The sequence below is a fragment of the Chionomys nivalis genome, chromosome 8 (assembly GCF_950005125.1).
Source record: "Chionomys nivalis chromosome 8, mChiNiv1.1, whole genome shotgun sequence".
NCBI classification, from domain to species: Eukaryota; Metazoa; Chordata; class Mammalia; order Rodentia; family Cricetidae; genus Chionomys; species Chionomys nivalis.
In genome coordinates this window covers 48,228,561-48,249,929 of record NC_080093.1, presented here as the reverse complement: position 1 = coordinate 48,249,929, position 21,369 = coordinate 48,228,561, and the positions used below count along the sequence as shown (strand labels likewise).

The 21,369-nt window shown below is 53.6% G+C and overlaps 1 protein-coding gene across 2 annotated transcripts in view; it reads left to right on the top strand.

The window, feature by feature from the left end:
- The window catches only part of Macrod1 (mono-ADP ribosylhydrolase 1), a 136,981-nt gene that overhangs the window by 106,713 nt on the left and 8,899 nt on the right, over positions 1-21,369 (top strand). For both annotated transcript variants that reach the window (XM_057780077.1, XM_057780078.1), the window contains exon 4: positions 17,937-17,966. In XM_057780077.1, the coding sequence (XP_057636060.1) occupies positions 17,937-17,966 (30 nt within the window). The remainder of the gene's footprint in view (positions 1-17,936; positions 17,967-21,369) is intronic.

Genomic DNA, 21,369 nt, shown 5'->3' with positions numbered 1-21,369 from the left:
ACCTCCCTGTGGCGTCAACAGCCTCCCTTCCTCTGCTCCATTCCAGGCTTGTCCAGGCACAAAGCTTGCTATAATTTTCACAGAACTGTGGTTTCCGCTCTGCCTCCCCAGACCCCCAGATGGACTGGGGGGGGGGCAGGGCTCCGTCTCCATCGTTCCTCCATCCTGTCACTTAGCATGTAGCTCAGGAACTCTGTGTGTCTTCCTCTTCTCCTAAACCAACACCGCCCCCCCCACCCCACTTAGCTCCCTGCCGCCCCACGGCAGGCACCAGGCTGTCGCCAGGCAGGCACTTGGCCTCACACAGGGTGGAGAATACGGATGGAGCTCGACTTGACAGTCACACTTGCATATCAAAATATCACCATCATAATTGTGGCTTTAATGGCTGTGTGATGTCCCTCCCAGCTGATGGACCATAACTCGCTTAGCAATGTCTCCTGCACAACAATTCAGGGAACACTGGGGCAAGTCAGCTGGGACACCAGACAGCTTCCTAGGAGCAGCAGTGTTGTCCTGGGTTTGGGGGAGGTCAGGGGAAAGGTTCCAGTTCGGTGCAGCTGGAGCCCATTGCAGCCCTGCATGCCGTAGTGGGAGTGCCTGGGTGCCCTTGATCTGGGGATCAGAGTGAGAGGGCAGCCAGGCCTGGTGTGCAGAGTCGTGGGCATACGGACTGTGTAGGAACTTCACTCTGAGAAGTGCAGCATCAACCAAAGACTAACTCCAGGACAGTGAAAATGTCCGCCGAGATCAGGAAATAGAGTTTGTTCATCAGCAAATACTGGCTGAACCACACTGCATGCTACAGGCTACACGAGCACGCAGGATAATGGCAGCGGATAGAGTTAGTCCTGTGAGCTGAGCCCCCGTGGGAGGCTCTCATCCTTGAGGGCAGCGCAAGTCACCCAGTAACATTTTGTGACTTCAGCCTTGAGCTGGCCAAGCCCCAGCTCCTCCACTCAGAGGGAGGCAATGACCAGAACAGCGTCCTGCAGCTCAGAGTGGGCCCTCCCACTGGGCAGCAAGGTCAGCCTGGCCCTGCCTGCAGCCTCCCCCCAGCCTAGGCTCCCATCACCACCTTCTGTGTGCCACCTGATTGTTCAACAGCCAGTGATGCTCAGCACTGTCCCGTCCTCCCAGCCATACCTCCAGTTTCTTATACTAACAGGGCCATCACAGACTTCCTGTGGTTAATGTGACAGTCTGGAAAGTTCCTGGGATGGTTTCTGCACTATGAATTGTGGAGGTATCTAGACTTGGCAACATTAGACAGTTGTCAGCCAAGACTGGGCAAGCCTCCGCCTCTCATAGGCCTGTTCTGGGGTGGGGAAGGAAAGGGTCTCCCCCAGCATCACAGGCACCTTACTCTAGGGATTCCAGAGACTCGTGGTCACATGTCTCTCTGAAGTCCGGCAATGCCCGGGCATTCTTGGCATTTACATGGCTTTGTAAGCATATGGTCTGTGGGTGGGTTAGCTGTGCACGCTGCTTCAGGGAACACCTGGCTGGCACACCAGCCCTCACCTTCAAAAAGCACTCGGGTCTAAGACCCAACTCCACTGCGCTTGCCCCCCCTCCCCCGCCATTCTGTGTCCCGTAGGCAGGACACAGAGGGTTGCAGCTTCTCACAGAAGGCAAGGTATCATTCTATATGGCCTGGGTAATTTATAAAGAAAAAGGGTTACTTAGTGCAAGTTGTAAGTTTCTACAGAGTCCCCACGGTATCATGCGGCAAGACAGAGCAAGGAACCAATATGTCTCTCTTCTCCTTTTTCTCCCTTTTTTTTGTTTGTATGTTTTGGTTTTGAGACAGAGCCTCATAAAGCCATTGCTAGCCTCAAACTAGCTACTCAAAGTAGCCAAGGATGACCCTCGATCTTCCTGCCTTTACCTCCCTTACCATACCTGGCTGTTTCTCACTTCCAGTAGTGGCACATGCCTTTAATTTCAGCACTCAGTGCATAGAGGCAGGCAGATCTTTGAGTTCAAGGCCAGCCTGGTCTACAGAGTGAGTTTCAGGATAGCCAGGGTTATACAGAGAAACTCTGTCTCAAAAAAACAAAAAAATAAATAAATAAAAAGCCACTAATGTTGGGGCTGGGGCGTAGCTCAGTGGTAGAGCACTGGCTTAGCATATGCAAAGCCTTGAGTTCCATCCTGAACTCCCCCCAAAAAGGAGAGAGACTAATTCCATCGTAAGAGTTCCACGACCGCCTCTGACCCTGATTATAGCCCAGAGACCAGTACCTCGAAATGCCACTTTAGAGATTACTATGTGCTGTTTTTCTCATTCTGGAGATAGAACCCAGGGCCCTGTGGGTGCTAGGCCAGCACTCTACCACAGAGTTACATTTATACCACAGCCCTTGGTTTTAAGATCAATCTAAGGGAGCTGGAGAGATGACCCGGCAGTTAAGAGCATTGGCTGCTCTTCCCGAGGGCCTGGGTTCAGTTCACAGCACCCACATGGCAAGCTGGAACCTGCAACTCCAGTTCCAGGGGATCTGACAACTTCACATCAATGCACATAAGATTACTTTAAATAAATAAAGATCAAAGTATGACTAGCCTTGAACTTCTGGAACTCCACCTCCTGATCACTGGCATTGCGGGTATGCCACCATGCCCTGTTTTTGTGGTTGGCGCAGGGGATGGAACCTGGGGCTTCAAGCATACTAGGGAAGCAGTCTGCCAACTGAGCCACACCCTGAGCCCCCACAAAGTCTTAGAGGAAAAGTACTGCAGTATTTATTATATATGTGTGGGTTTGAGTGTGGGGGTCAGAAGACCACTTCCAAGAGTCGGTTCTCTCCTTCCACATGTGGGTTTCAGGGTTGAGCTCAGGTTATCAGAGTTAGCGGCATGTTCTCTTACCCAGACTCATCTTGCTGGCTCCAACAGTCTATTCTTGTGTTTCCCTTGGTGACATGCTCTGTGACTGTCTTTCATGACCCCACTTCTCAGCTTCTCCACAGCTCTCTCACCTATTAGAAGCTAGGTAGCTGATGACATTATAGACATGCCTTCCCCTTGGACCACAGTAAATTATCTGCAGGTGTCATGGTGAGTTAGGTTCAGGGTCTCTGGACTCTGGGGATGGGTGTCTTGGGAGTGGTAGCCTCTTCTCCCCCTGGCCATGAGCCTTTTGAAGGCGGAGCTGGGAGCCTGATGTGGTCTCACAAGTTTACAGGCCTGCCCATAGGAACAGCGTGTCTGCCGATGCTAACTGCATGGGTGGTCATCAGGCTGAGCCAGTCCAGGCCACAGAGACAAGTGTTGCAAGGACAACTGCAGTTATGAGACTGGGAACTACTGAAAATGTTTCAAGGACAGAAGTGTCTAGACCCCAGGTCAACTAGCAGGAAGAGTGCAGGGTGGGGTCTTGGTGTAAGGACACCGACCAAGGATGTGCTTGAGAGAAAAAAAACATTCCAGAAAGTGTCAGAAACCAGGGCTTGGGGCAGAGACAGGGTTCTCCCTGGCAGTCTGTCTCTCCAGAAGGACCAGGACTGAGGCTGCCTTTCCCAAGCCTCTCACACAATGCCGCCCCCCCCCCCCCCCCCCCGCACACACACACACACCATGGGAGCTTCCTTTTCTCCCTCTGAGTGACATTACCTCCCTCAAGTCTTTTACTCAGGGCTGCTTCTTCCTCCCAGCCATTATTCCCAGCAAAGGGCATGCTTTTGACGGTGATTTAAACCTGCTTTGCCTCCTCCATCATGCACAGGGATTGGGATCGGAGCTGTGGCTCAGAGAGCTGCTGTCTGAAGGGACCAGCGTGTGTAAGGACCACGACTGGATGGTGCTGGGCTTGGTGGACAGGGAAGGGAGGAGGCGAGGCCTGAGGTGCAGACCTAACCAGAGGCCATGCCTCCTGGCTGGGAAGAGGATAAAGAGCAGGCTAAAGGGGAGTGGGGGAGGGACCCCAAAGTAGAGGGAGCCTGAGGGTTGCCCTGGATCACCCAAGGGGGAGAAGAGAAAGTAGGTTAATGGTGTTAGTGTCTGGGCTCTGTACGCAAAAGACTCCTGTGGGGCCCCAGCCTGTGGTGATGTCCTTCCCTGTCACAGTGTCTCTCTAGCCTCTGCAAGGGAGCTTGGTGCTCTCTGCTCCTTCTCCAATGCCCCCTCTACCTTCTGCCCCAGTCATAGTGGCTTTGTGGGTTCCATGAGGCCCAGTACCCACCTAACCTATTGGGGGCCATGGAAGAGGCTAGCCCTCAGTCTCCTGGGTCCCCTCTGCAGATTTTAGCACCTCAGGTCAACTGAAGCCACTACAGGACGAGGCCTGGGAGGGGCTGAAAGTCTGAGGGTTCCTGTTGGGAGCCCAGGGTCTCCCCCAGAGCTTTGATGGCAATTACAGAGCTGGGTCAGGAGACTGGGCATGTTCCAGAACCCACACGGGCCTGCCTAGGTGCTGTAGGGGCAAAGGAGTAGGAGAAAGAGAAACGGCTGCCGCGCCAAGGCCTCGGAACACAAGACCTACAGGTGCAGTGCTGGAGTTAAGGCTTGGACCTGGGTTGGCTCACTCAAATGTTCTCACCTATGAGGCACAAGTGCCCCAAGCAACTAAGTGGGCCTGGCAGGTTTTGAGCTAGGAATACTAGTGAAGCAGGGCATGTGAGGAGCCTTAGGAGGAGGGGGAGGGGAAGAGGGCCAGTGCCAGCCATGGGGTGGGGTGGGATGGTGTTGCCAGGCAACCACCACGCGGCTGCCACCAAGGAGGGATTCTTAAAGAGCTGAGCAGAGAGGCTGGGCCACTGAGGGCTCAGGCTAGGCCTCGCATACCAATGGCAGCCACACAGGTCCCCCCTCCTCCTGCTTCCGTCATCCCTCCTCCATCTTCCCTCCTCCCTCCACAAAGTAGAGCTAGAGCTGGGAGATCAGGAGGACAGAGAGGAGGGGCACCCATGTCAAGGGACCTTGGGGCTGTCCGAGAAGGACCAATTTGAGTTCTTCTTTGTCCCTACATCCCTCAGGTGGTCACCTTGAGACCTACAGGGCTCAACTCCAAGACTCCTCAACATAGGCCCTAAAGCCTACTGAGCTTGTTCCAGCTGAAGGGGCACTAACTAGTATTAGAGTCAGACAGGTCTCATCTCTTCCTGGCTGAGCAGCCTTGAGCAGTTTCTGACCCAGGAGCTACCAGCCCTGCAGAGGAGGTAGGTTCCCAACCAAGCTGTGTTTGGTGGCAGAGGAGTCTTTCTTGTTATCTAACTTAAATTTCCCTTGCAGAAAGTGGTCCTTGCTTTTCTCCTGTCTTTATTGCTTCCCTGGCTTCAGAAGCAATAGCAGTGGGGACTCAGCTGGGTGACTGCCTGTCTCTTCCTTCTAGGGATCACTTTCCCAGCCACACAGGGGAGCCTAGTTCCTGGGGGGTTGTTGAAGCATCCTCAGAGTATCTAACCCCTCCCCCTGTTATAGTGTTTTATGCTTACGGGTAGCATCTGGACAATAGTCCAAAGTTGTACCTGGGACACAGGAGTCCTGTGGTACCTCAAGGTGCAGGGAGCCTCAGCCCTGGATGGGTACAGGGGCACGTTTCCATGGCTCTCTTCTACTCGGCCTTATACAGCACCAGCACAGCCTTCCTGTTCGCTCCCCAGCTCTAGCACCTTCCATGCCTCTCCATGGCCATGAGGAAGAACCTTGGTCAGACCTGTGGACCTGGCTGCTTCCTCTACCCTCAACTCAATCACAGTACTCTCTCCAAAACTCCTCCCACCTGAGACCCAGGGCCTCATTCTCCACCCCATCCCCTCTGCTCACACACACACACACACACACACACACACACAGAGTCCAAGAAATATCTGTGAATGGATAAGCCATGGCCCTTGGTCTGCAAAGGGCGGTTTTGTTTGAGAATGAGGGAATGACTCGACGGGTACAAGACCACTTGCCTATGCGGGTATAAGGGACCTGAGTTCAAATCCCTAATACATGGAAAGGCAGATGTGACTGCATGCATTCCTGTGCACACTGTGAGGAATGGGGAAGAAGATGCTGGCCACCTCCAGTTTCCTGAGAGATGCTGTATCAAGGAATAAGGCAGAGCAGGGCAGAGCAGGGCACCGATGCCCTCCGACCTCAGCCTGCACCTGTACACATTCACTAAGTAGTTTATACTGTTTTTAATTTTAAAGATTTTTTGGTTGACCTTACAGTGTTGGGGATGCCATCTGTGGTCTCAAGCCCTCTAGGTTAATGTTCCATCACTGGGTGACATGCCACATCCCCATCTCAACCTTTGAGACCCACAGATGAAAAAGTCTGCCACAGGCTGCCTCGCTGGTAACCCACCAGGCAAAGGAGAAAGTGAGGGCCTTACAGACCAGATCCACTGTATCAGGAGGAGTGGAAAGGAAATAAACAGGCCGAGAAGAGGATATGCAAAGGATATTTTAAGTGGGTGGTCAGGGAGGCCCCAGGACAGTTCCACTGAGACCTGATGGATAAGAGAGAGACAGTTAAAGAAGACCTGGGCGGAAGTGGGGCAGTGGGAGCAGTATGTGCAAAGGCCCTGGGGCATGCGCATGCCAGACCTATCTGAAGAAGAGAAAAGAAGACAGGAAATTAGGGGGAACGAGAGTGGGGTGCAGCCGAGCATTCATGGAGGAGAATATGGATTTTATTCTAAGTGTAATAGGAAGCTATTTGAGAGGTTTAAGCAGGGAAGTGACATGATCTAATTTATATTTTAAAACGATCATCCAAACAACCACTTTGGAGAGCAATTTGGCAATAACTAGTGAAGTTAAAGGATGCCAGCCTGCCCGGAGAAACGCTGGCACACAAACGGGGTGGGCAAAGATGCCCCTGCCATGTCTGCAAGAGGCCAGGCTGGGCCACCCATCTGCCCGAGGAGAGAATGGATGCTGTGTGGAGGGGTAGCTCCCTGGGAACATGGCCCTTGACAGTGCAAGCCCACCCAGAATGTCAGTGTTTATATACAGGACAGTGATAAATACTCACCAGTTCCAGGGCACACACAGTAAAACAAGAGAAAATAATGATTCCTTAACTGGGCAGTGGTGGCACACACCTTTAGTCTCAGCACTCTGGAGGCAGAGGCAGGAGTATCTCTGTGAGTTCAAGGTCAGCCTGGTCTACAAAGTGAGTTCCAGGACAGCCAAGGCTGCATAGAGAAACCCTGTCTCAAAACTCAAAGAAAAAAATCACACTAATCTGTCATCCCAGCACCAAGGAGGCTGAGGCAGTAGGTAGCCTGGGCTAGACAGCAAGACTTTGTCTACAAAAGATCAAAAGGGAGGCGTGTGCTGCTAGGGAACTGGTGTTTCCATGAGGGGGGCACTCACTGTTCTTTGACAGTATGGGTTTGTCTGAGGAGACAGGGTCTCTATGCCAGGCTGACCTTGAGCTGCAGAACCTCCTTCTCACCTCCACCTCCCAAGTACTGGGATCACAAGCATGCACCACTATGCCTGGTTTATACAGCGCTGGTGATTAAACCCGGGCCCTTGTGCATGCTGGGCAAGCATACAACCCAGCTGAGCTACATTCCAGCCCCAAGTGATGAGTTTACTGGGATCGGTGGTAGGTTGGTTTCTGTTGCTGGAACTGAATACCAGAGGCCCAGTGATTTCTGAGGAACCGAGATTTACTCTCATGATGGCTCTGCAGCCTGGGAGCTCCCGAGTATGGCAACAGCTTTGGGTAAAGGCCTGGTGCTGTGTCCTTTAGGGCCCACAAGATCCTTGGTGACGAAGTAAGGTGGTAGCTCCAGTCACTCAATCATTGAGTGCGGTGGCACACACCAAGAGGCAGGCAGGAGGACCAGAAATTAAAACCATGGTCAGACAGTGAACTTTAATCCCAGCACTCCGGAGGCAGAGGCAGGCAGATTTCTGAATCTGAGGCCAGCCTGGACTATAGAGTGAGTTCCAGGACAGCCAGGCTTACACAGAGAAACCCTTTACCCCCACCGCCCAAAAACAAACAAATAAATAAAACCGACAACAACAACAAGATTCAAAGCTAGTTAACAGTGGGGACCATCCCCCCATGGAGCCACGGGCTTGTGTTAATTAACTTATGTTCCGGCCACATTTTCACAGCTAGTTTGAGGCCAGCCTGGGCTACATGAGACCCTGTCTCAAGAACTAAAAACAAAACAAAACAAAACAAAAAAACAAAACAAAACAAAACAAAAAAACCAGCCCAGGTTTTCTCTTTTCAAAAGAACATTGAAGCTCAGAGAGGACAGAGAGCAGCGGGAGGTCACCTGACTTTGGCTGTGGTAGGGCCTGCCCAGATGTTGCTAAGTAGAGGCCTCACACTGCCTTGGGGATCCCCACACCACCTTATGGGGATCCGGGGATCCGTAGCCTGCCACAGCCTTTGCACCGCCCCCATCCACTTTCTCTGGTTCCCTGCACTCCCCAGCTGGCTGCCCTAGGTCCCAGCCCCTCATTCCTGCAGATCTGGATTCCTGAGCTGGAGCCGACACCCGGCTGGCTGGGGCCCAAGCCATCTCCTGGTAATTGGGTTTCAGGGATGCTCTCGGATATGCTAATGGCAAGACCAGAGTGCTGCCGAGGCTCCTGGGGGAGGGGAAGCCTGCTGCAGCTGGGGGTCTGCAGCCCTTCTGGAGCCCACCGGGGAAGACAAGCATCTGGATTCAACCCCAGTCACTGGCTTCCCAGTCTCATGACCCTGGGCAAGTCCCTTAACCTCTGAAGTCCTTATAAGCACATGTGTTAAAAAGTGACAGAAATAACAGGACGCCATGCAGGGTTCCTGGGGACTGGGGAAGGGAAGACTCCTCTGGAAACACCTGGCCGAAGCTAAGCACAGGACTTGCTTGGTCAAGGCTTGTAACTATTCTTTGGTTGTATTAATGCCTGACCGGTCCCTTCGCTGCTGGGTCTGAGGCTGAGGGTGACTTACCTCTCCTACTGCTTATATTGTCCCTAATAAAAAGCCAGAATGTGAAATGTGCCCCTAGATCCAGCCTGTAGAGTGGGTGCCAAGCATGGGGTCCTCAGGAGCTCCTGAAGCCCTGCAGTGGCCAAGCCCAGGAAGCCCAGGCAGGAAGGGGTGGAGGCCTAGGCAGGCAGGAACAGCAGCCAGCTAACCTACTTCCATCTTTAAACATCTGACTAGGCAGCTTTTGTAGGGACTGGCATGGGACGGATCCTGGGGTACAGGAATGGAGACTCCAAACAGGACAAAAGCGGTGAACAAGCAGTGGGGTGTCGTGAAGGTGTGAGGATGAGAACCTCATTTAAGAAGAGCAGGCTCAAATTTGGGCAGTGTGAGGCGGGCCTCGAGTAAGGTCGTGAGGGGCTCAGCCCTCCGAACAACCAAGCCAAACCTCTGAGAATTGGTACCACGCTACCTTAGTGACCTCGGATCAGGCACATATGTGAGCCTCAGTTTCCCCATCTCTAAGATAGAGCTGTATATCCAACGTGGCCACACAGCCCTCCCTAACCGGGAGTTGGTGAGCCAGCCTTCATAGGTGGAAGTTTCTGCTGTTTGCCTTCTCACAGGACCCCAACTCCTGTGCCTGTCTGAAACTGTGCTATGATATCTGTATGTCCTCTAAAGGATTGTGAGTTAGAACTCTTAAGTCCCAAACTCACATAGTGATGGTGTTTGGAGGCGGGGCCTTTGAGAACTGAATGGGGTTGGATGGGGCCACAAGAGTGGGGCCCATCATGAGGTTAGTGTTATCATTTATAAAGAGGTGGTGGGGGACTGGTCCCACGAGGGGCGGCAGCGGGTCGCCCAAGGCCTCGGCGGGTCCCCTGGCTAACAGTAACTTTTTTTTTTTTTTTTTTTTTTTTTTTTTGGTTTTTTGAGACAGGGTTTCTCTGTGGTTTTGGAGCCTGTCCTGGAACTAGCTCTTGTAGACCAGGCTGGTCTCGAACTCACAGAGATCCGCCTGTCTCTGCCTCCCGAGTGCTGGGATTAAAGGCGTGCGCCACCACCGCCCGGCCAACAGTAACTTTTAAAATCAAGGTTACATGTATCCCAGGTTAGCTTCACGATATAGCCAAAGCTGGTCTTGAACTCCTGAATCTTCTGCCTGTCTCCTAAAGTGCTGAGATTACAGGTATCTGCCACGGAACCAGAAGGCGTTTCATTCAGACAGTTGTATCTTTAGCATCTAGGCCCATGAGGACCTGAATAAATGGCTCTCATCACCAGATTAAAGAAATGGAGGTTCCAGGAGCAGAAGCCACCAGCCCCAGATCACAGGGCACAAGCTGGGGGCTTTAAGACCAGCTCTGGCAAAGGACAAGGGCACTGGCTCTTTCTACTCAGAGCTCTGTCCTGGGGCAGGTCGCTTCTATTTCCTCACCTGTAAGTGCGGCAGAAGGGTGTATCTGTCCATGTTAGGGTGGCTGTCAAAAGCCCACGTGGCAGCTGGTTGGGGATGGTTTTTGGTGGCATGGATTTGATGAATAAGGGGCAGCCCTGTGCTCCCACAAGCCCCCCCGCCCCCCCGCTTGTGCACCTCCAGGCCCAAGTTGACCCTTGATTTCCACCTCAGCAGCCACACCTTGGAGGACAGTGACCTTGGCCTGGAGGGGACAGAGCTTGTTCAACACGGTGACTGCTTGCCCAGCTTGAAGCCTTTGAAGCCCCTTGTTTTATCTTCAGAATTCAGCTCATTTTACATCTCATTCCATCTGTGGGTGTTTCTAATCTAAAACATGTTTTAAGGACTCGCCTCTCGGAACACGGATTCCCCACCACCGGCCTGTGGGAGCGGGGGAGGTAACAGCGACTTCCCTGGAACAGAGCCTGCCCCTAAGCTCCGTGGGCTCAGCTCTGTCTGTGCGGCAGTGGGACAAAGCCTCCACAGAGCCCTCCTGGTAGGTGGCAGCCTTGCACCTGACAAGCCCCTGCGGGCAGACTGACCTCAGCATCGCCTTGTTATCTGACAGTGCAGCCCCAGAGGCGTACCTTCAGGCTGGCCAGCTCCAAAGGCCCCTGGCCTTCTGTCCCTCCCTTTCTCTCCCCTTCTTTCTGCCACAGGACTGGCTCTATGCTATACCTCCAAGCTAGGCTTCTGCCTCTGGGCCTTTGCACAACCATCCTGTATGCAAGCTTTGCCTGCTGTGTGCTTCTCCAGGTCAGCTTCCTCGGTCAGCCGGTCCTAGCCACCTGTGAGAGACAGCCTGCCAGCCCTCCTCTGCCTTCCCCCTGATGGCCTTCAAGACCTCTGGTGCTAACTAATTCTGCTTCAAGTTTATGCCTCTGTAGCTTTGACTGTCATTCCGAAGATAGTGAGCTTTATGCCTGCTGAGTCCTCGTCATCCCAGTGTTTGACACACTGTAGCGGTAGAAAGTGTCTTTGCCAAAGCTAAGGTCTGGCTCACACGGGAGGAAGGAGAAAATAGAACCAGTGAGGGCTTAAGGGTTGGAGGGGAGCAGTGCCCAGATCCCCAGCTGCTCCAGGCAGGTGAAGCCAGGATGCCAGGACAAGGTGTACGGGCTCTGAGGCAGACATGTGCAGGAGTAGCCTCCTGGGGTATGTGCAGTGCTGTGCCAGCTTCAAAGTCACCGCTGTGCCTGCCTGGCCAGCCTCTTCCTGGTCCAGGCACCTGCTCAGCGCTTTCCTCGGGTCACTGGGACTGACTCTCCTCTCTGCATCCCCCTCTCCCATCTCCCTCAGAGGGTCACCCCCCTCCTCCCAGGCATGAAGGACATAGTCCCTGTCAGGGAAAGCCAGAAGGTCCCTTGGCCACTGGCCTCAGACTGGCACTTACTGCAATACCATTCCCTACTCGCAAGCTTCCTGCTGGGCTAGCAGGTGGGGAACCCCACCTGGGGAGTTGGGCAGACCCAGGTCTTGCCCACATGCAGCCCACATAGTGAGCTGAGTGACTTGGGCGGGTAGTTTCTAACCGTTCAGTTCTTTCAATAATCATCACTAAGGTTAGGCACACCTGTAATCCCAGCACTCTGGAAGCTGAGGCAGGGGGATCAAAAGTACCAGGCCACCTGGGATACAGAGTGTGTTCAAAACCATCCTGGAAGACAGGACACAGTGAGACCTTGTCTAAAAACAAAGCAACAACAATGAGCTGGGATGTGGTTCAGTGGGAGAGCACTTGGCTAGCAGGCAAGACGCCCAAGAGTCAGTTCCCGAGGCTGAAAAACAAAAGTCCCTAGACACCTGCTCTGCACCAGAGCTCCGTGCTGGAAGCTGTTGATGTGGCAACAGCTAGTGACAGTGTTCAGAAGGCTGCCTACCTGAAGAGTAGGCTCCTCCTATCTGAAGAAGAGTAGGCTCCTCCTACCTGGAAGAGCGGGTGGGTGGGCACCGGAATGCACCTGAGTGGGTCTCTTGGCCATCATAACCTGGAGCCGCTGACAGTGGGGAAAGACAGGGAGTTGTGTGTTTATGGGGTTCTTGGCCTCCAGGCCTTGCTTAGGGCCCATCATCCTGAGAGCAAAGAAGGGGTGCTCCTTTCTAATAGGTTCCATGGCAGTGAGAGTTTGGGGGTAGTTTTTTTTATTCTCTTTGGTGCTGGGGACGGAACCTATGACCCTCTTGTACGGCAAGCTGGCTTCTGTCAGAGTCATACTCCCAGCCTTGGGAAGGGTTTAGTTGGGAAGCTGCGGTGAAAGAGAACTGGTTCTATTTACACTGTGAAGAGACTGCGACTCAGAGGCCTCCCCTCTGGGAAATGGTGGCAGTGTCTCCCTAGAGAGGTGAGCGCTGTGTGTCCCCAGTCCAGCTCAGCTCACAGCTGCTCTGTGCCTTGGTCCCCTCCCTCCCATAAACGTGGTGATATTTGTTTGTGCTGTAACAAATAAAGCTTGCTTGTGGATCGGAGTGTGGACCCAGCCACTAGTTAGCCACAGAGGCTGGGCAGTGGTGGTGCCCACCTTTAATACCAGCACTCAGGAGGCAAAGGCAACAGATCTCTGGGAGGTCAAGGCCACCCTGGGCTACACTGAATTGATCCGGTCTCAAAGGGAAATAGAGCCTGCTGCCAATGGCTCACACCTTTAATCCCCAGCACTAGGGAGGTGGAGACAGGAGTGATATGACTGAGCAGAGAGACAAATATAAGGCAGGAGGAGATAGGAGCTCAAGGCATTCCGTCTGAGGACTTGTAGAGACAGGACACCCCATCCAGTCTGAGGACTTGTAGAGACAGGACACCCCATCCAGTCTGAGGATTTCATAGCAGTAAGAACTCTAGTGGTTGGCTGCCCGGCTTCTCTGATCTTCAGGCAAGCTTTGTTTGTTAAAACGCAAGCAAAATACACCACACATAAAAACATTAAAATATTTTTTAATTTTAAAATGTGACTTTTCCACAGAAATATATTAATATTATAACATTTTTAAAACATTTCCTAAAGCTAGACATGGTGGCTCTTTGCCTATAATCCAAGTGCCCAGGATCCTGAGGCAGGAGGGTCAAGAATTCAAGGTCATTTACACATGAATTCAAGGCTAGCCTGGGCTACATGAGCACCTCTAAACAAATAGTTCCTTGTAGAAAGCAAAGCAGGGTAGGGTGTCGCCTTTGTTCTCTGATCTTTAGTGGCACTTGCCAAACCCTGGGGGCTGGCCCTCTCCCTCTCATTGGGCAGTGGCCACCTGCCAGTACTTAACTAGGCCAAGAGCCGGGCACAAACTGGGGAGTCCCTATTCTGCCACCCTAGGGATGGCACAGAGTAGGGGCCAGGGCCTGAGAAGGTAGAGGGGAGGTGGCAGAGCCCATGAGCTGGGGCGGGGGGCAGGAGTGGCAAGCAGGACAGAGACTGAACCTACAGGGAACACCTGGAAGGCCTAGAGTGAGGCACCCCCAAATCTCAGCTTTTGGTGGTCGGAGGACCTGAGGGGGCACTTCACGGTCACAGGGCCGAAAGCCAGCTGGTTAAGTCCAGTGGAGTGTGGTGAAGTCACACCTGTCTGCCGTGAGGGTGCATCTCACCTGCTGTGTTGCTGATGAGCAGTACTCCAAGGCATGCAGAGGACCATGCTTGTCCTCACAATCTGGTGTGTATATGCTGACCTGAGACTGTACCCTCTGAGCCAGGGCTTACATGCCACCAGAGCTGGGACCAGCCTCGGCCCCTCCTGCACTTCAAAGACCCTGAATGCTTAGGCTGGGCATGGTGGCACACCCATAATCCCAAGGCTTGGGAGGCAGAGGCAGGCGGATCTCTGAGTTTGAGGTCATTCTGGGCTACAGAGTGAGTTCCAGGACAGTCAGGGCTACACAAAATAAATAAACAAATAAATAAAATAAAAGTTAGATATTATGGTATATGCCTGTATTCCCAACTGTCAGGTGTCTGAAGCAGGACTGCCTGAGATCAAGAGTTCTGGCGGACTGGACAGCATTATGAGACCACGTTTATCTAAGAAACAAAGGTCTAAGGGTGTCATTCAAGTTGGCAAAATGCTCCCTGACATGCACAAAGCCCTGGGTTCCTCCTCTAGCGTGGAATATTCTAAGCGTAATCCCCAAACTCTAGACAAGAGGATTCAAAAGTCATCTTTATATAGTAAATTTGTGGCCAGCCTGGGCTATGTGATACAAATAGACAAACAGAAACAAACCAAAAATAAAATAAAATAAAATAATATAAACTTTTACGGATAGGTCGGCTGATCACAGATCCTCTGCCCAGGCTAAGAAGGTACCCAGGTTTCACCTACCCTTTCAACATTGGGCCTGTCCCAGGCCCACTCCTCTCTCAGACCCTGGCTGGGGGGACATCAGTCATTCTTCCCATTTGCCTCTCCCCAAGGACAAGACCACACAAAATGAGGGGTTTGGAGAGCCAGGCAGGTGGGGTTGACATTCTCTCTGACTGGGGTCTACTGCGTCCAGTCCAGGTCCCCGCCCCTCCTCTCCTGCCCCAGCAAGGCTCCCTGCCAACCCATTTGGCACTGTGCCCTCTTTGAGCAGGAGCCAGCTTGTTTGCAGCCGGTGTTAATTAAGAGAGAGGTGATGGGGGGAGGTGGGAAGGGCTGTGGAGGGCAGCTTCCGACAACCGCCAGCGCTGCCCCAGGGGCTCAGGGGGCTGGAGTCGGGCCTGGGCCCACCTGAGGCGCCTCGTGCTCTGCTGGTTCCCATACAGGACTACCAGAGGCACCACCCCTCACTTTTGCAGCCAAGCCTGCTGGGCATGGAGCGATTGAGGCTGAGGAAATGGAGCCTCCAGAGTGCTCCTCTGTCTTTGAGAAAGTAGGCATGACCGGGGTTCGGGGGTAGAGGTCACATAACCACCCCTCTTGGTGGCCTGCCTTAGAGTTCAGAGAGACCCAGATTTAGCTTTTATTGATTTTTGAGCCAAGGTCTCCTGTAGCCCGGATTGCCTTCTGTAGTAGATGACCTTGACCTTCTGATCCTCCTACCTCCACCTCTCAGAGTGAGAACAGGCAGCAGCTACCACATCGGGTATATCCAGGGCAGGAGATCTAACTCAAGACTTCTGCACGCACGAGCCCTGGAAATGAGCTCTAACCCCAGTTCCCACACTGCCCCAGCCCCAGTCTCTCTCTGCTCCCTGAACTCAGTTTCCTTCTCTGTAAAATGGGAGCAGGAGTCTCTCCCTGGTGGCTCTGCTGTGATGCTAAGTGGGGTCATTTGAGAAATCGGCAGCCTGTCTCTTGCTAAGGATCTGCTCCTTCCATCGAACTGTGTCCCAGAGGGCTTCTGGGAACCAGAATGGGACCTCTGCAGCCTGCCCCTTCCTCCTGTGTCCCTTTGGTGGCTGACCTCAGCTCTTGCCCTTAGCTCTCCGGTCTCCAGCTACCTCACCTCCATGTTCAGCTGGTTCCTTCGACGTCCCCATGGTCCCCGCTTGGTTCTAGGAGCGCCCGGCAGTGCCTCGCTTCTCCATCTTAATTAGCTGCTTGTATTAATCTTGAAAGTAACGTGGCAACTTGCAGCCCCGGGTTTTCAGGCTGTGGAATTAATTATTCCCCAAGCGAAGAGCTGTCAGGTCTGGGAGAGCAGCCACTGTGAGCCGCCCAACACCCCTTAACAGCGTCCATAGTTTCTGCACAAAGCCCTGGGCCACAGTCTAGCCCCTAACCCTAAAGCAGAAAGCCCTGGAAGGTGGGGTAAGATTCAGCCCTGCAAGGAGCTGAAGGCCCAGCCTGCGAGTCAGGCACCTGCTCTCCAGGTCGCCTGGGCAGCAACCAAAGGCCTCTCCTAGCTCTTTGTCTAGTTGGCACTGGGACTTTATGGATGCAGGCCTTGTGGCCAAAAGGGCACTGACCGGCACAGCCCTGGCATTCTGGCAGTGGGGCTGCCAATCTCCCTTACCAATACACCAGCCACATGGTAAGACAGGAATGGCAGCCAGCTGGGCTGAGCAAGATGGGTATGGCTTATATGAAAAGTGGCAGCCATGATGGCAGTCAGGCCCACGCTTGCTGCCTGAGGGGGTCCCCTCCAGGACAGGCAGTTAGCAGGGAACCCTCCTATAGCAAGGCCAGAGCTGACTCCTTTCTCATGACCTTCACCCCAGCCCTGTGAGCTGGGGAGGCCTGGAATCAGGTGTCACCACCCTCCAGGTGCTGGCTGGTCTCAGGCCTCTGACATGGCCCATGGCATGGCTGTGGCTCTCCTCTCTCAGGTGCTCCCTAGCCGCTGGCCGCCTGCTAACTCCCCTGCAGCATGTAACCCTGCCCTCTTGTTTCTTAAGACAGGGTCAGTCTCTCTACATAGCTCTCTCTGTCCTAGAACTCCCTGTGTAGACCAGGCTGGCCTCAGACTCACAGAGACCCATCTGCCTTTGCCTCCCAAGGACTGGGGTTAAAGGTGTGGCGCTACCATGTCCCATGTGCTGTTTCTTCATGGCTTCCATGTGTGTTACTAGGCAACTTGTGGGTCATGAGGGTAAGGACCATGCTGTCCTGTGTACCAGGCTATTTCTTTGGGGCCACCAACCAGCTCCCAAGTCATGACACAGAGGCTAGTTTTGAACGCTTGGCCTGTCTTAGGCATGTTTCTGGCTAGCTCTTTTAACTTAAATTAACCCATTTCTCTTTATTTACCTTTGCCTCCGGACATTTTACCTTTTTTTTTCTCTGTAGATCTCAGTTTCACTGCTTCTCTGTGTCTGGCTGTCATTTGGTTGGTGTCCTGCCCTGGGTGTGTCCTTGTTCTCTCCTCTGTCTTGCTCCATCTTCTCTTGTTCCTCCTCCTCCTTTTAGAGCCTAGAGTTCTCCTGCCATTCAGCTATTGGTCATTCAGCTTTTTATTAGACCAATCAGGGTCCTTAGGCAGGCAAGTGAAACAAATGTAGCACGCCTTTGCCACGTTAAAATAATATTCCACAACAGCCCTAACCTCCACAAACCTGTGCTGAGGGCTGGGCACTGCTGGGCCTTGGGAAACAGTGTGGGACAAAAGAGAACAGGCAGAACACAGGACACCCTGGCACGGCAGGACGCAAGGCACCCCAGCCACGGCGGGACGCAGGGCACCATGGCAGGTGGAAGCAGGAGGATCCGAACCACAAACCATCCTTTGCTACATAGTGAAAGTTGAAGCCTGTCTGAAATACAGGGAACTGTCTTCAAGGGGTGAGGCATCAAGATGGCTTAGTGAGTAAAGGCATTTGCTGTTAAGCCTGACAACTTGAACTGGATCCTGGGATCCACACTGGAAAGAGAGAACTGACTCGTGCTAGCTGTCCTCTGGCCTGAAGATACATGCCTTAACCCTGTGTACTGCTACTTCTGGGTCATCAGGAGGCCTTGGTGGCCTTCCTGTGCCCCCACTTCCTGGTCCACCTACAAGCCCAGGTCTTTTGGGAACTCCCCAAACCCCCATCATTGGCTCTTGCCCAAAGGGCTGGGAACCCCTATGTCCAGAGTCTCAGGACCCAGTCTACATGATTGTCCCTCTGCCCCAAACAGCCTCTCCCTCAAGCCCTCCCGTACTTACCTGCTTTTGTCTCTCTCTGTCTTGCAGCCAATAACTCCCTGCTCGGAGGTGGAGGGGGTAAGTACACAGACCTTCTGAGTCTGGGACAATGGTGGGGGTGGGGAATGTGTCTCCTGTTTCATTCTTCAGCTCTGCTGTGCCCACTGATAAAGCTGGAGGCCTGGCTATTTTGTTGGGGGGGGGGCACCATCTGAACTCAAGCCTCCTGGCTTGTAATGGGGGCTGTGGGATGGTAGACAAAGTCTCATTCTGCCTGACACCAGCTTGTCCTTTGAAAGCTCCTTGCTAATTGTCCTCAGTTTCTCCACTCTCAAGAGTGGAATTACTATCTCTGCAAATTACCCATTTCTGCACTGAAAACTCCCAGGTATCCCTGCCAGGCAGTATCTCAGGCCTGCATAGGGCAAGCTTTGAAACACCAGGTGGGGAATGGGTGAGTGACAGGGGATGCAGAAGACACCCCCGTGTGCCGTTGTATCATCCATCATGACGCTGAAGCCGCTCTCGCGGAGAACAGGGTGACCGACCTATCAGGCATGCAGGCCAGTGCAGCAGGTGCCTCTAGAGGGACATCCCGGTGGCCCACATCCACCTCGACTGGTCTCCCACCACCCACCAGCACCTCAGCCCCCAGCTGCTGGGCAGCCGCTGTCTGCGCAGCGGCAGGATGATTGGTGAGCCAGGGGCCAGGGGTTAATGCGCCGTCGGATAAATCCCGGGGGCCGTGTTTACGGCAGCGGTGGCGGGGCCCAGGCCAGGTTTTAAAAGGGGGAAAAATAAAAGGGGCAGCGAAGGTCGGGAATAAATAAGCACAGCGCTAAGAGCTGTCGGTGACCGGCCAGGATGCAGGGGCTGTTTGTGGCTGGAGATGCTTTTCCTCCCTCCCGACTCTCCTCCAGCTGTCCCCGTGGAGGTCACTGCTTCCCAGGATGGCGACTGAGTGCCCATGGGTAGGATTTTGGGCACCTCTTCCCAAGCCTGCCCTTTGAGAGGACCAGTGTCCTCCATGGTTGGTGACACCATGCCCCATCCGCAATGTCCCACCCACAGCACCCATCCCGCACCCATTTGCTCACCATCCAGTACTCAGCACCTATGGCTGACAGGACTGTGAACTGGACTCCAACAGATCTTGCTTGGGAGTCGGGCTCGATGTCCGCCCATCTAAACTCTGGGTATAGGAGAGTGCCAGCCATGACAGGGTAGTAGGCACATCAAGGTCAGCCAGAAACACCTGCTTAGCTTGGGCATCAGAGGGATTTGGGGAAGGAAGATAGGGCCTACACTGGTCAGGAGAGATGGGTGGAGGAAACAGACAGATCAAGATCTAAAGATGAAGGACAGAGGGCACTGAGGAACCTCAGCTGATCAGAGGCTTCAGATTCCAGCCAGGAGGCCGGAGAAGCCACAGGAGTATGGGAAGCCTTAGGGAAGCAGGAGTTTTGGTGGTCCCCCGGGAAAGTAAAAGATGAGGAAAACATGCGGGCCTGTCAGTTCATCACGCTTGTCCTGCTCACAACCCTTACCTCCTCCAGAATCGCAGCTATGGCCCCCAGCCACCTCTCAGACTCCCTTCTGCACTCTAGGCCTTCCCTGCCATGCAGGAGCTACACTCCTACCTCAGGGCTTTGGGCAGCACCAGTACACGCTCGCCTTGGGGACCTCTGTACTGACCGCTCCTTCCACAGGGAGTGCTTTTCCCGAGGATACCAAGTGTCTGCTCTCTTCCCTCTCACAAGCCTTTAGCTGAGTGCCATTTCCTCAGCGGGGCCCACCCTGACTACCGGCTCAGCTAGCAGCCTTCTACCCTGGCTCCGACTCTAGAGTCACGGGATGTGGGTCTGTCTGAGCAGCCTTCCCCCTGAAAGAGGGACTCTCCCCGAGGGTAGCCTGCAGAAGCAGGCTGGGTACAGGGATGGCTTTGCCATCCTAGTGCCGGGTCCTAGACTGTGGGGTGCTCTGGCTCCCTTTTCAGCCTCAGGGGTGCAGGGAGGCCCACTGATGAGAAGATGGGTGGGCAGTGACCCTGAAGGAAACAGGTCTGGAGCACAGCCTTTCATCACAATGCATCCAAGATTTATGGAGCCTCTGCAGCTGGGGCTGTCACTCTGCTAATAAGCTTGGAACAGGTGGAGGTGCAGGGCTGTGGAGGGAGGAAGCGGGACTGGTGGGGCCTGGCATCTGAAGTTGAAATGGACTGAGCCAGGTACATGGACACGCCCTCTCCTTCAAGTACAACACATCCGTTACACCATCATGAGCCCTGACCCTAGGAAGACTCTAGAACCTCCCGTGGGGGCCTGCAGTTCAGGATCAGCCACGGGCCAGGAGACACCCTGCCAAGCATCCTGCCGCACGACTTTTGTCCCTAGCTCTGGGCCTTGGGCACATGTCTGTACTTTACTGTGTTCTATTCCCTCTGCCACCAGAATGTGTTCCCTGTGAGGGTCAGGGCCCAGGACACTCACTGTGGCTTCTGCAGACACTTGGCTCTCTACGTGTGTATGTGTCTGCCCCAGGGCTGAGGGACAGACAGTAGAGCTGTGGGTACCCATTGTCTGCTGGGACTCGGGACTTTGCTCTGACATCAAGTGACTCAATTTAGAAGTAGGCTTCTCGCCGGGCGGTGGTGGCACACGCCTTTAATCCCAGCACTCGGGAGGCAGAGGCAGGCGGATCTCTGTGAGTTCGAGACCAGCCTGGTATACAAGAGCTAGTTCCAGGACAGGCTCCAAAACTACAGAGAAACCCTGTCTCGAAAAACCAAAAAAAAAAAAAAAAAAAAAAGAAGTAGACTTCTCAAGCCAGAGATGCTGGACTTGGGCCTTGAAGGTTGAACAGGACTTTAGCAGGCTAGCAGGATGGAGAGAGACCAGGGAAGACGACCCGATGCCTAGGGCAGTGCTAGTCTCCTGGAGAAGCTGGTGACCAGGGCCTCTGCCTTACCGCCCTGTGGAAAAGCAGTTATTGGCTCAATAAAGAATGTCTCAAACACTCTCCTATTGTATGGTAAGAAGGGAGGCGGGTCCTAAATCAGGATGGGGATCAACAAGGCCCATGTGCCCCAACTGTTTATTAGCTCTGAGATGTTTGCTTGGCGATGAGGAGCCGGCTTTCTCGGGGAGATTTGTGCGTTCTTTTTCAATTACCCCTCGTCTTTCTCTGCCACTTTTGCACTAAAGGGATAATAAATGTATCAGAGCGTTTCAATTATTCATCTAAATCATGACTGTGCCTGCCATGGCCAAGTCTTAGTGACAGATTAATTCAGGGCCGCCTCCTCTGCCGGCATAGCCGCCATCTCTGCCCTCAGTCAGCCAGCGCCCCTAAGGGCCAGCTCTAGGAGCCATTGGTTGGGGTCAGGCAGGTCCCAGGCAGGAGGGCAAGACAGAGTAGGAGGGAGGAGAAAGCCCTGGCCCCTCGCCCTCCACACCCTGCTGGGCCTTCCACACAAAGCTGC